Source organism: Lynx rufus, unplaced genomic scaffold (assembly GCF_022079265.1).
Source record: "Lynx rufus isolate CCGP_SWC_20201006 ecotype Redwood Valley unplaced genomic scaffold, mLynRuf1.p SCAF_8, whole genome shotgun sequence".
Taxonomy (NCBI): domain Eukaryota; kingdom Metazoa; phylum Chordata; class Mammalia; order Carnivora; family Felidae; genus Lynx; species Lynx rufus.
Genome location: NW_025814896.1, coordinates 10,491,505 through 10,503,983, shown reverse-complemented (window position 1 = coordinate 10,503,983; position 12,479 = coordinate 10,491,505). Strand labels below are relative to the sequence as shown.

At 52.5% G+C, this 12,479-nt stretch overlaps 1 protein-coding gene across 2 annotated transcripts in view; it reads right to left on the bottom strand.

The window, feature by feature from the left end:
- Positions 1 to 7,867: 7,867 nt before the first annotated feature.
- ATP9A (ATPase phospholipid transporting 9A (putative)) overlaps positions 7,868 to 12,479 on the bottom strand; it is a 129,339-nt gene continuing 124,727 nt past the window's right edge. For both annotated transcript variants that reach the window (XM_047069043.1, XM_047069044.1), the window contains exon 28: positions 7,868 to 11,865. In XM_047069043.1, the coding sequence (XP_046924999.1) occupies positions 11,729 to 11,865 (137 nt within the window). In that variant the 3' untranslated portion in view covers positions 7,868 to 11,728. The remainder of the gene's footprint in view (positions 11,866 to 12,479) is intronic.

Here is a 12,479-nt window from a genome sequence, read left to right as displayed (position 1 = left end):
TCCCTAATGGCATCCTGATTTAAATTCCTGATGGTATTCATCACCGTTACCTTATTCAGTTACTTCATGTGTTCATCCCACCTTTATTGAACACCCACTACGCCACCTTTCTCTAGGTTTCCAGAACAGCAAGTGAGTCCAAGCCCTGTCCTCACACAGCATACATTTCCGGCGGTGGGACCTGGGGGGGGGGGGAGGGTATGACTGAAAACACTGCTCCAACAGTCCTAAGTATCTGAGGACAAATATGGCTGGGGGAGAGGCTAGGGAGGGACAGGGCTGTAACATTAGATGGGGCAGTCAGGGAAGGGCTCTCTAAGAAGGGACGTCTGAGCAGGGGTCACGAATGTCACATCCGCAGTGCCCAGATGCTGCTTGGCACCCAGGAGGCGCTTGATAAACACACAAGACATAGATGCCGAATGGTGCCTCCAGACAGTTCAGGGCCTCTCTTCCCCCGGGTGACGACATCCTGGCCATGACTCACGGCTCAAGGCCTCTGCCCCATCCCGGGGCTGACTCTGCTCATAGTTAGAAGGAGGGAACAGCCACAATGACAGCAGCTAGAGAATGTGGCCGTTCCCTGGGAACTGCCATGTCAGGGAACGGAGGTGAGGAGGGTCCCTGCGATGACGAGAGTCCGATCTCTCGCTCGTCACCTTCGTTGGCATTTCTCACCCCCTTGTGACATGCCATAAAGGGACGCCGCTTGCTGGAGAGATGAGGAGGTGTTGGCTTTTACCAGACGCCTTGAAGCTGAGGGTTGAAGCAGATCACAGCTCAAGAGAGGCAGCTGTAGGACAGAGCTGGGTTCCGATCCTGGCCCCGCCCACTGTCACCTAGGAGCCGCGAGACCTTGAGCCGTCTCTTAAAGCCTTGCTTGTACGAAAGATACCAATGGTGAATCTGGTATCAGCTGAGCATCTGACTTTAGCTCAGGTCATGATCTCATGGTCCTCGAGTTCGAGCCCAGCATCAGGCTTGCTGCTGTCAGCCCGTCAGCAAAGAAGCCGCTTCGGATCCTCTGCACCCCCCCCCCCCGCCATTCCCCCACTACGCTCTCTCTCTCTCTCAAAAAAAAAAAACATTAAAAAATTTATTGAAAAAGATTCTGTATATAAAAGCACTGTGTGCTGTTGGCCCTAGACTCCACCAACCAGACTAAGAAATGATGTTATGCAAATCCGAACCACAATGAGACATCACAACTCACCCACCAAAGGGGCTAGAATTAGAAACACTGGTGACAAAGAGCATGAAATGACGAGCGACAGGTGGGGGGAAAGTTTCAGATCACACATGCCACGATGTATGTGCATCCTCGTATCCGGAACATGTAAAGAACTCTCAGAAGTCAACAATAAGAAAACAACGTAATTTTTTAAACAGGACAAAAGACGCGAATACCTCGCCAGGGGAGCTACGTGGGCGGCAAGCAAGCACCTGCAAAGACGGTCAATGTCATCAGCCACTGGGAACACACGCTGAAATCCGCAAAGAGGCGCATCTGCTCGGATGGCTGAAGCCAAACGATGGACAACAAGTGCTGGCGAGGAGGGGGCGCCGCTCTGGGCCCCTCGGGTGCTGGTGCGAACCACAAAGATGATACAAGCCTGGGGGCGAAATACCGGCAGGTTGTTTGTTTTTTTTTTTTTTTTTTTTTGAAACAGACTTGCTGAGATGTAAGTTTCATGTTACACAATTCACCCGTTTCAAGCGTAGGTTGAACGGTTTTAGTGTATTTATAGTTGGACAACCCTGTGTCTAATTCTAGAACATTTTCACCACCCAAAAAAGAAACCTTCCACCGTGAGCAGTCACCCCTCTACCCCTCATCTTCCCCAGCCCCAGGCAACCATGAACCTGCCCCCCTGTCTCTACAGAGTCGCCTCTTCCGGACACGGCATGGCTTCTCGCACCGAGCATCGTGGTTTAATTCAGCCACGCTGCGACCCCCACTCCTTTTCGTGGCGGGACCCCATTCCATCGTCCGGCTCCGCCACGTCCCGTTTACTTACTCCTCAAGGGCGGGACATTTCCGTTCGTTGGCCGTGGTGAACGGTGCTGCCGTGCGGGCCCGATGCACTTCTCGGCCTCCCTGTGATGATCGGGCGAGGAGGTGTAGGTGGGAAAGCACTCCGCGGCTATCAAATGCATGAGACGGCAAGGCCCACTTTTTTCAGGCAGGCTCTGGAACCTTCCAGAACCCACTCTTAAAACTCGGTGACTGAGTGCCACTGAGTCAGACATTCAAAAATGGTTGGAATGGCAAATTTTGTTGTGTATATTTTCCCACGATAAGAATTCAAAAACAAAACAAACAAACAAAACCCTCAGTGGTTACGGGGCCCTACCCATGGGCCCGCCTCGGGCCGGCTAAGGATGGAACCGGAAGGTGGTGCCCCCCAAGATGTCCCTCGGCTGCCCGAGGAGCAGAGCCCGTGGACAAGCACGGGCACCCGCCGCCCTTCCCCCATCCCATCGCTCAGACTTTGTGGTTTATTTTTGAAAACTCAAGCAAAATTTGTCTATTTTTTCTTTTTTTTACTATTAAGTGTTTAAATTCGAGCTAGTTAACATACCACGTAGTACTGGTTTCAGGAGTGGAACCCAGTGATTCATCTCTTACACACGACAGACACCCAGCGCTCGTTCCAACAAGTGTCCTCCTTAATGCCCATCCCCCATCTAGCCCATCCCCTTCCGCAACCCCCAGTTTGTTTTCTGTATTTAAGAGGCTCTTATGGTTTGTCTCCCTCTCTGTTTTTGCCTTCTATTCTATTGCATCAATGAATTTGCTTTCACGTTAAAAAAAAAAATGTGAGGGGCACCTGGGTGGCTCAGTCAGTTGAGCGTCCGACTTCGGCTCAGGTCATGATCTCACATTTCGTGAGTTCGAGGCCCACGTTGGGCTCTGTGCCGACAGCTCAGAGCCTGGAGCCTGCTTCGGATTCTGTATCTCCCTCTCTCTCTACCCCTCCCCCACTCATGCTCTGTCTCTCTCTCAAAAAATAAACATTAAAAAAAATTTTTTTGAAATGTGTTAAATGGCCACTCAATGACTTCCTCTCATTCGCCACATCACTGAGTCAACGGAGTCTTTGGGAAGTCCCCTTTGTCCTCTGGCCCCATCTAGCCCCAGCCCCGGAGGGGTGGGGATGCCCAGGCCAGCCCAGTGTGACGCACACAGGTTTGTTCCCCACACGCAGCACCGGCTCGGAGAACAGGACCCAGGGTGGGCCTTCGAAGGTGGAGGGTCTGTGGGGTCAGTAAAGGCCAGTGGAAAGACTCAAGGTGGGACCTTCCCTCGTTGCCCCAAACCTGAAATCATCTGGGAACTCTGTCCGGAGGGGTGACCTCCGTGTCTGAAGAAAACACGCGTGCCGGTCTGGAGAGATGAGGCCTCCCTCCGCGTGCAGCCCGCCCTTCACCCACAGGTCCCCAGTGATGGTCCAGCTGCCATTTCGGTCTATGCACAGTCACCGGCCTCGCCGCTGATCCCCTAATAACAGGCGAGGAACCCCAGCTCAGAGAATGGGCCCCCTGTCACTCAGTAAGGATGGGAACTGCTATTCAAGTCTGTCTCCCGTCCAGCTGGGTCCATGGCACGTTTCCCTGTGCTGCCCAACCCCAAATTCCAGCACATCCCCTAAAATGGCATTGAATCCATTTCTACCCACCCCCCAATCAGGGCCCAGAAGAAAGGCAGTACTTTTTCCTGGTGTCTTCCTCAAGCACGAAGCCGTTTTGGAGCAAAAGTCTCCACGTCTGCACAAGCCGGCCTGGCTAGCGCACTTTTCCCTGGGCTGATTTTCTCTAATTCTGGTGGTGATGAGCTGCCTAATAAAATTATGCTAAGTTATGTGCATAGAGCATCTTACACTCTAATTATTGGCCGTGCCTCTGAAGAATTCCCGAGCAGCTCACCTCTTTCTTTGGGTCTCATTAGTCGTTTGGGCCGATTTGAGCCCCCAGCCACCCCCCCTTCCCAGCTCTACTTGAATCGGCAGGGCTCTGGATGTCATTAGCTACTCCAATTGCCTTTTAAAAAATCTGTTTCACATAAAAGGACAAATGAGAATGAATATTTGCCCATCTTTAAGACACTAACTACATTCTTTTCCACAGACTGTTCTCGTTACTCTTTCTTTCTTTGGGAGGAATTTGAACACGGCCTGGGCCCCTGCACGCAGTTCATGACTGCAAAAGGCTTCCTCCTCGAAACCGGACCCAAGCGGGCATATTCTGGAAACGCGGCAGCTTCGAAGAACATGACTCAGTTCAGTTTTCTCTACCTATCTTCCCCCAGACTCACCTGCTTTCCGGGACTGGCGGACGACCAGCCACCAGTTGCGCAGGCAGAACAGAAGGCCTTGGTAGTATTTGCTGGAAAAGCAAGAACTTCATCCAAGGACCAGCGTCTTCTCCCCTTTATTTAATAGCGCTGTTTATGCCAATAAAATCACAAGAAATACCAGGGATGAGAGTGGGTTGACTCCAGTGGCTGGGGTGGGTCCCACCGGAGCCCTCGTAGCCCACGGAGGTGGAAACGAGAACAGGCAGGGACGGGTCAGTGAGGCATACGTAGTAGAAGGCAGTGAAACAGGGCCTCTCAGACACAGTTCAAGTGCAGCAGGCAAACTTCAATAATGCCTGCTCAGTTCTTAGACAGGACTCCTTAGCCCGAACGCCACGGTCTGCAGGCCCTGTGTCCCTGCCCTCACCTCCTCCATGCTCCCCCTTGGCCTTAGCACAGCAGCCACGTGCCCCTCTTTCTGCTCCTCCAACATGCCCAGCCTCTCCTACCCCAGGGCCTTTGCACTCTCCACTGCATCAATGCCGCTGTCCCGGAGCTTACCATGACACATCCTTCATCTTTCTGCTTCAGTGGGCCCATCCCTGAAGGGTGCTTCCCTGACCCTCATCTCATCACTTTCTCCACTCTTACTCCTACTTGATCAATACCCTCTGCCCACCCCTCACCCCCCTTTGTCTTAGGAGGGTATTAGAGTCTGTATCTGTCTTTCGTCTCTCTCACACACACATGGATGTAACCACTAGGAAGGTGGGGACCGTCCACTTGTTCTCCACGATCCTCCAGCCCAAAGAGCAGCACCGAACACACAGTAGGTGCTCAGTAAATATTTGGTGAACGAATGAACGGAAGTCAGCATATTCCGTCTAACCCCAGTCCCCCTTTCTCTTTCTGGCTATTGCACTCTTTCTTGAAGAAAATCTAAAAATATTCCTGGGCTTAGGTGGACCCAAGAAAAGAAAATGTGCTCTTAAATCTCTTGAAAATGGGACAGCAGAGGTTCAGAACGCAAAGCTCCTAGTGTGAGCAAACAGAACCTGCAGGCTGAGGTCTAAGAACCGGGACCTGCTAGGTCATCAAGCACAGACCGTGGAGCCAGTGACTTCACGATGTGATTCAACTACCCCAAATCTTAGAGGGAACCCATTTCAAAGTCCAAACCTCAACATGGAAGGCTCAGGGGTGGCTTGGCTTTGACATTCCTGCGAGAAGGCAGGCCCTCTGAAAAGACGCTGCGTTACAGATAACTCATCCACCAAAGGGGGAGAAGGGAGAGGGATAAACCCCAGCATCGGGTGTGTTTGTCTGCTAAGTCTTTGGATGGAAACTGATCCGGGGATGCGTGATCCTCCAAAAATCCGCCGGCCCCCAAAGTGCTGAAGTTACCCTCTGACCACAGCCACATGGAGAATGAAATCAAATCCCACGGAAAGATTTGACTTTTTTAACATTATGCAATGTTTGGGTGAAGAGAAGGGGGGAGGTATCAGGGGGGAGAAATAAAACTCCTCTTTTTCCCAGAGTTTAGCAAAGCTATTTCTAGCTTTTAATGATACATTTCACCATCTAGCTTTTAATGATACATTTCATGGGTAGCTTTGAGAGGCAGGAAGGCGGGACTGTTCTATTATGTAACCCATTTCAAGTAGGAAATTAGCAAGTCCTGAATGAATTCTGTTACTGTGCTCGACTTCTGGAAAGTTTGGAGCGACTACAGTTCTATTTTGAGGTGAGCAAATCCATCATTTATAGATCTCCTCACAAATACCGCAGGGTTTCATGTCACCCTGAAAAGTTTCATAACAAAAACAGTTCAAGTACTTGGGGGCGTTGGTACATTTCGTCTCAAAACCTTATTAGCCTGAATAAGGAGTAGGGCAAGCCTTCCCAGTGGCCAAATATTCAAAAATACAAATATCCAAGATCAAATAAATATTCATCTCTCACAGTCCCTCCCCCACCCAACCCCAGTGTGTGTGTGTGTGTGTGTGTGTGTGTGTGTGTTTTAAGCTAAGTCCAGCAAAATAGTCTGGTCAACAACATAAAAAGAAATGTCTGTTTTTAACGGAGCCGTTGGCCATGAAATAAATTCTGAAACTATGAAAGCAGCGTCTTGAACAGAGCAGCTGGGTTCACTGGACCTTCCTGGTTGTTGAAAACAGGAAACATAAAGGTCTTTCAGTCTCAAGCTCCCCCTAGCGGCGGGAATGGAGCGGTGCCTACACCCGGATGGAATTTCACAGCAGGCAAATGCGGTGGGAAGACCACTTTGATGGCCACAGGGTTAAGGAAAAGTACCGTTCGCCCCTCTTGAGCCCAGGTCACCAGAGCCGAGAGCATGCGTCTCCGATTTGCTGGGACGAGCCGCAACTGATGGCGACATAGCGCATTGACAACGCTCCTTCTGATCGATACCCTGGGGGTGACCCTCTCAACGGGAGCCAGTATGTGGAAACCAGCAGCCCACACCACAAATAGCTCCTAATTAAAACATGTGGCTCGTTGGTACATAGCTGGTTTCCCGAGACACGGGCGTTCACACCGCAGTGATAAAGCGGACGTGTGCAGGTTGTATCGGGGGTTCTCAACCGCGGTACCTTCGACATTTGGGGTCGAATGACTCCACGTGGTGGGGGGCTGTCCTGCGGCATCGCTGGCCTCTCATTAGGCCCCTGAGCACCCCACCCCAACTGTGACAACCAAAAATGCCTCTGACACTGCCCCAAGTCCCGTGGTGGACAAAAGCCCTCCAGCTGAGAATCACTGGGTGAGATTAATAAAATATGTCCCCTGCTTCCTACACAACAGCTTAGAAACCTCTCCTCCCTGAAACTTAGGTGACTGCATTCCTAAATCTTACATTATTTGATTTTTTTTAAAAGGTGTCCAAACAGATCAAGGACTACATGTGTATCAATCAGATCTGAATCCTACAAAATACTTTTCTCCTTTTTCCTATTTATATCGGTCACCTTTTGAAATTCTGACATGTCTGGAATAGACAACGGTAAAGAATAATAAATAATGCATGGGTTTGGGATGGGATTTTTTTTTTTTTTTGCCAAAATCCAAATAACTGGAGAAACAGTTCTTCCCTTCTTGTACCATGAGATACACACAAAATAGGAGCGTTATCATAAAAAGCCTTCATTTTGACACCAGAATTCCTGTTTCCGCACAAATTAAAATGATCCCCAAAGGCATAAAGTACACAAGCTTTATTGGGCAGCAGCAATGAGCCACGCTGGCACACAATGAAAGGACAACCGGTCAGAAACACACAGGATCACATGTGTGTCATCACGGGATCGAGGATTTAAATCATCTGGGAGTTCCTGCTAAATTAAAGCATCCTGTACCAGAGCTTCCCGCTAATGAAAGAACGCTGTCCTGGTGGATATGTGCAATGTGCATTACACGGACGAATCTACTAATGAGGAGGCCGCCGACTCCTAGAGGAGTTTACGGCTAGCCCCCCTGCAACAAAATCATAGAGTGGCCACCATTTTTGTTTGCTGATGCCGCGTCCCCCCAGCAGTCCCCCCCCCACAAACGCAGTATCCACTGACGTTGACCAGTGACGTTAACAGCCGGCACCCCCAAGCACGCGGTGACGCAGGAGCAGCGCCGTGGCGTGAGCAGACGCCGCGGAGCGCGAGGTCTCGGGGACGCCGCCCGCACGGTGGCAATGCCTCTCGGTTCCCTTCCGAAACACAAGACGTAGTTTCCCAAGATGAAATGAACATCATTAATGGAAATATTTCCCAATAAGTGTACGTGGCAAAAGGTTTTACATGAAAGGAAGGGGGGAGAAGTAAAATCTGTTACATTCACAAGCTCCTTTTATGTTTTTTGATGACAACAAAGCCGGAAGTAACGGGATTTTGATGCAAATCAAGTATCTCATCAAAAACTCAGGTCACACACACACACACACACACTTACACACACACACAAAAGATTAAAGATAAAAACAGCTGAGAGGTGTTTGTCTTCAACAGGATGGCGCGGAAGCATGTGTAGGTCCCGCTGGCGATTTTGGCAAAGGTTTAAAACGCTGCCCCATAAAGGCATGAGGGCTTTCCCATCCCCACCCCAGTAAAAACAAAACAAAGTATAAAAGCAAAAATCTGGAAAAGGAGAAGAGGCATTATTGTGTCCATTCCCAATGAGCACAGAACCCAAAATACATTCAGAAGTTGTCAGTGTGACCTAAGCTTTCAGCAGAGAGCACGCAGAGGGAAGCAGACGCGGGAACCGAAGCCGACTGCACACAAAAGGGCTCAGGAAGGGAAGCTGGCCTGGGGCCCGGATGGGACAACACCAACAGCGGGAGACATCCCAGCTCGCGGTCTCCCGGCTCCAGGGGGCTGCGAAGGTGGTTTGCTCCGATGTCTAGATGCCCCCGGGGACGCCCCTCCTTCGCTCTGAGCGGCCAGAGACGGTGCAACCGGACCCCCCCAGCACCACGGGCAACACACACGTGAGCATGTGCGCCCTCCAAATTACGATCCAAACTGTCAGGCTTCAGAAATTACTGAAATGGAGAAGCTTGTCTGGTCATTTTCTTAGAGGAAGGAAGGGGCGGGGGGAGGAGAAACCGAATGGATCCCGTCATCCTCACGCACGTACAACCATCACCAAAAGACAGAACAAAAATAATCATAAAATAACAAAAGTGCTAACCAGGACAGAAATACCTAGTGGTGTCGGAGGGCGGGGGTGGGGGGTTAATTTTTACTTTGAGGAGAAAGGTTTGAATAGCACTGATTGTGTGCCGCGGGGCCTCCGGCCTCAAATCAAATAGGCTGCCAGAGACTTAGGTCCCACTGAGGTCCAAGGTGAGGGGCAGGGGTCAGTGGTGCTTCCTAAATTCCTTCCAGATTGGTAAACCGAGAGAAAGGTCAACGGGATCCGTCTGCTCAAGCTCTACGAACTCAGGAGGTTCCTGTTTTATCTTCCCCCGCAACTGAGATCATCCGCGTGCACACGGGTCCTCCGCTGGGACTGCTCTGACGGGTGCAGGTAAGGATCCCGCACCCTCAACCGACTTGAGGCTCCTGCCCCTTGGGGCTCCAGAGTTTGAGAAGCACATGCATCCCCCAGACACCCGACGACCCCCGGCAGGTGGAGGGAGCAGGCTGCCCACTGATGGGGCGGCTCCACAGCGTGGGGGTCGGGGCTCCGCTTGGGGTTTAGGTCCCTCTGGCCCCCGACTGCCTCCGCCGGAGTGCAGCTGGGACGAGAGAACAAGGTTTGCAATGGCACAGACCAGCACCCCTCCGCTTCCGGGCGTGGCTTCTTCGGCAGCTCTCTTCCTGGGAGATGTCGGGTGGCATCTCAGGCGTTGACTTCAAAAGTCAGCTCACACACCTGGATCGAACTTGGGACTTGAGGGGGAAAAAAAACAAAGCAAGAGACCGTCTCCCTGTATCTGCTGGGAACGTCCAAAATTTCCTCACAGCGCTTCTGGCAAGACCTACCTGCAGAAGCCATCACCTGTCTGTGCACAAGGCCAGGTTCAGGGTTTGCAACCTCAGATCAGAACAACTTAAGACTTCCAATCGGACTTCTAAGAAGACAGATCAAAGTATGAACTCCTGAGCCCAAGGCTCCCTCCTCGACCTTCGAAACTACGTAACATCACTCAGACAGAAGTCAGACCCACTCAATCTTTCCGGCTGGAAGGTCCTGTTCCTAAATAACCATTCATTCACGGCGACCTGTATTCCCTGCAGATCCTTCCGGTGTGACAGAGATGGCTGGAACAGGACGGCCGAAATACTGCAAAAATGCAGAATCTTGAAACAGAAGCAATGCCAAGAGCCAGTTTACCCAGTGCCTGAAACTTAGTATCACTTTATAAGGGTTTAAAAGGGCAACATAAGTACATGAGCATATGGAGAGTGCTCCCAAGGCCAGGAACCGACGGGCCCGCTCCTCCCGCCCCCAACCCCCCAGCCGCAGGCTGAGCGTAGGGCCGTGGGCGCGGCGGCCAGGCTGGAGCTCACGTCTCTGAAGCACGCACAAGAAGCGTCATGCCGAAGGGCTGAAGGAATTAACCACGGATCCGAGATCGCAAACAGTCACTGGAAGATCCGCCGACTTAACCCTGATGGCACGCATATGTGGCACCAAGTGACTCGAAAACCCAAGAATGCCTTGCCCCGCCACGCCCAGCGCTTGAAAACTCCCTTCCCTCCGCGGAAAAGAGAAGCCACAGCTTTATGAGAAACACACGTGCGGGTACGCCATCCCGGTGGGGGAGGGGTCTCTACCGCTGGCGGCCTTCCAGCAAGCTCCCCCTGGAGACCTCGAGAGGCAGCGGAACGGAGCCCCGACCCCAGAGCCGGCAGCCTGGGCCTCCTCCTCCCAGGGACTCTCCGCTCGAAGCTGCCGCCGACGAAGGGCATGGTTATGATGCCTCTGCCTTGGCCATTTCATCCTCCTAATGGGAAACAGATTTCTGTGGAAGCCGAGAGCCCCCAGCCCTGACCTTGCACTCTGGACTCAGGAGGCCTGAGCCGCATATGCTACATTGTCTAAAGAATTAGCCGAGTCTCTTATCACCCTGTCGACACATTTAGGAGCCGTTCGGTGGCACCTTTCCTGCTAAAACAACTGCTGAAAATGTCTGAGGGGTGTCCTCAGATGGCCACAGGCTTTGTAATTGTTACCAGGTCCGAACACAGCAGGGTAACACCTTTGAAATTCTTTTACGAGGAGGCAGGTGGCGCTAACTCGGGCGCTGTCGAAGCTGAATCTGACGCAGGAGAACAGAGGGGATTTACGGCTCGCTCGCTCGCTCTGCCCTGGTCCGCTCTGTGTCGCTCTGGGAAGGCAGCGTGGCTTCGGCAAGCAGAGCGGCCTCGGGCGGGGTGGGTAGCACTTCGGCCGTGCGATTACCGTCTGGGTCACTTTTGACCAGAGTCATGGCCTTTTCCCGCAAACCTGTAGACCGCGAGCTTGACGCTTCTCCGCAGCCAGTTTTTTCAGAGCGAGAAAGACGCGGGGAGCACACACACATTAGGACTGTTTAAAACAAAAACACAAACAAACCCTTCTACAATCTGCAGCCGGACAGAAACTTCTATCACACAACACCAGAATCCCAGTCCTCGGAAGCTCGCACGGTGACCCACGTATAAATGTGTTAGCCGAGCCGCCAGCTTTCACGTATATACATTCACTTGAGGCCGAGTCATCCGGGGCTCGAGCAGGCCCCACGGGCACGTCCCAGGAGCCTGCCCCGTTGAACCAGCCTCGGGACTCTGCACATTCAGCCGCTTCGCGTCCAAACGGCACGTGGTAGCCATTGCCGCGAGATCCACAGGTGGCGCTTAAAAAAGACGCAACTTGAACTCTGTCCACCGGGAGGGCGCAGAGGCCGCGGTGCCCTCGGCCCGCGCACGCCTACGAGGTGAGCTTCGAGTAGCTGGGCGGGGAGAACCGTCTCCGCAGATACTTGAGAACGTACAGGGGGAGACAGCTGACCAGAGTGATAACGGACACCTTCCACAAGAATGACAAAGTGGCGATGAAGTACACATCTGCAACGCAAGCAAAAGGGAAGACGGCGGTGAGCGGACGGAATGTTCCAGAAGGCCTGTGCAGCTCAGGAATTGCCAGCATAGCTATTGGGCGGGGGGAGGGGGGGCGCTGCCTCTCCTCACTGACACATGGCCTCCTGGCACCGGCCCCTTTCCTGGGCTCCGTCTCCAGGGCTGGGATTCTCCCCACTCCCTCCTCTCTCTGACCTGTGCCTTCACTGACAGTCACTGAAATGCTACTTCCAACACCAGGAAAACTACAGGCAGAAACAATTCTTACAGGTGTTTCTGATCTGGAATCTGACAGCTGGCGCTTTTCTTTGCAAACCCCGCCGCCCGAGAGCAGAAAGGCACTCTGACACCAGACGTGTTTTCCCCTCGCCTCCGGGATGGTCACCAAAGCCCAGGACGGGTCGGGTCTGAGGGCAGTGCAGAGCGGGAACCAGGTGGCCTAGGGGGCTTCCACTGAGGGACGGACGCCCCCTTCCGCTGCAGGACAGAGAGCCCGCGGTCTGGAGGGTTTTGAGAGAGCAGAGCACAGCCCGCAGCCTTCCTCAGTAGTGGAGTGGACACCACTTCCGGGGCACAGATGGGGAGCGTGTGGCTGGCACGGG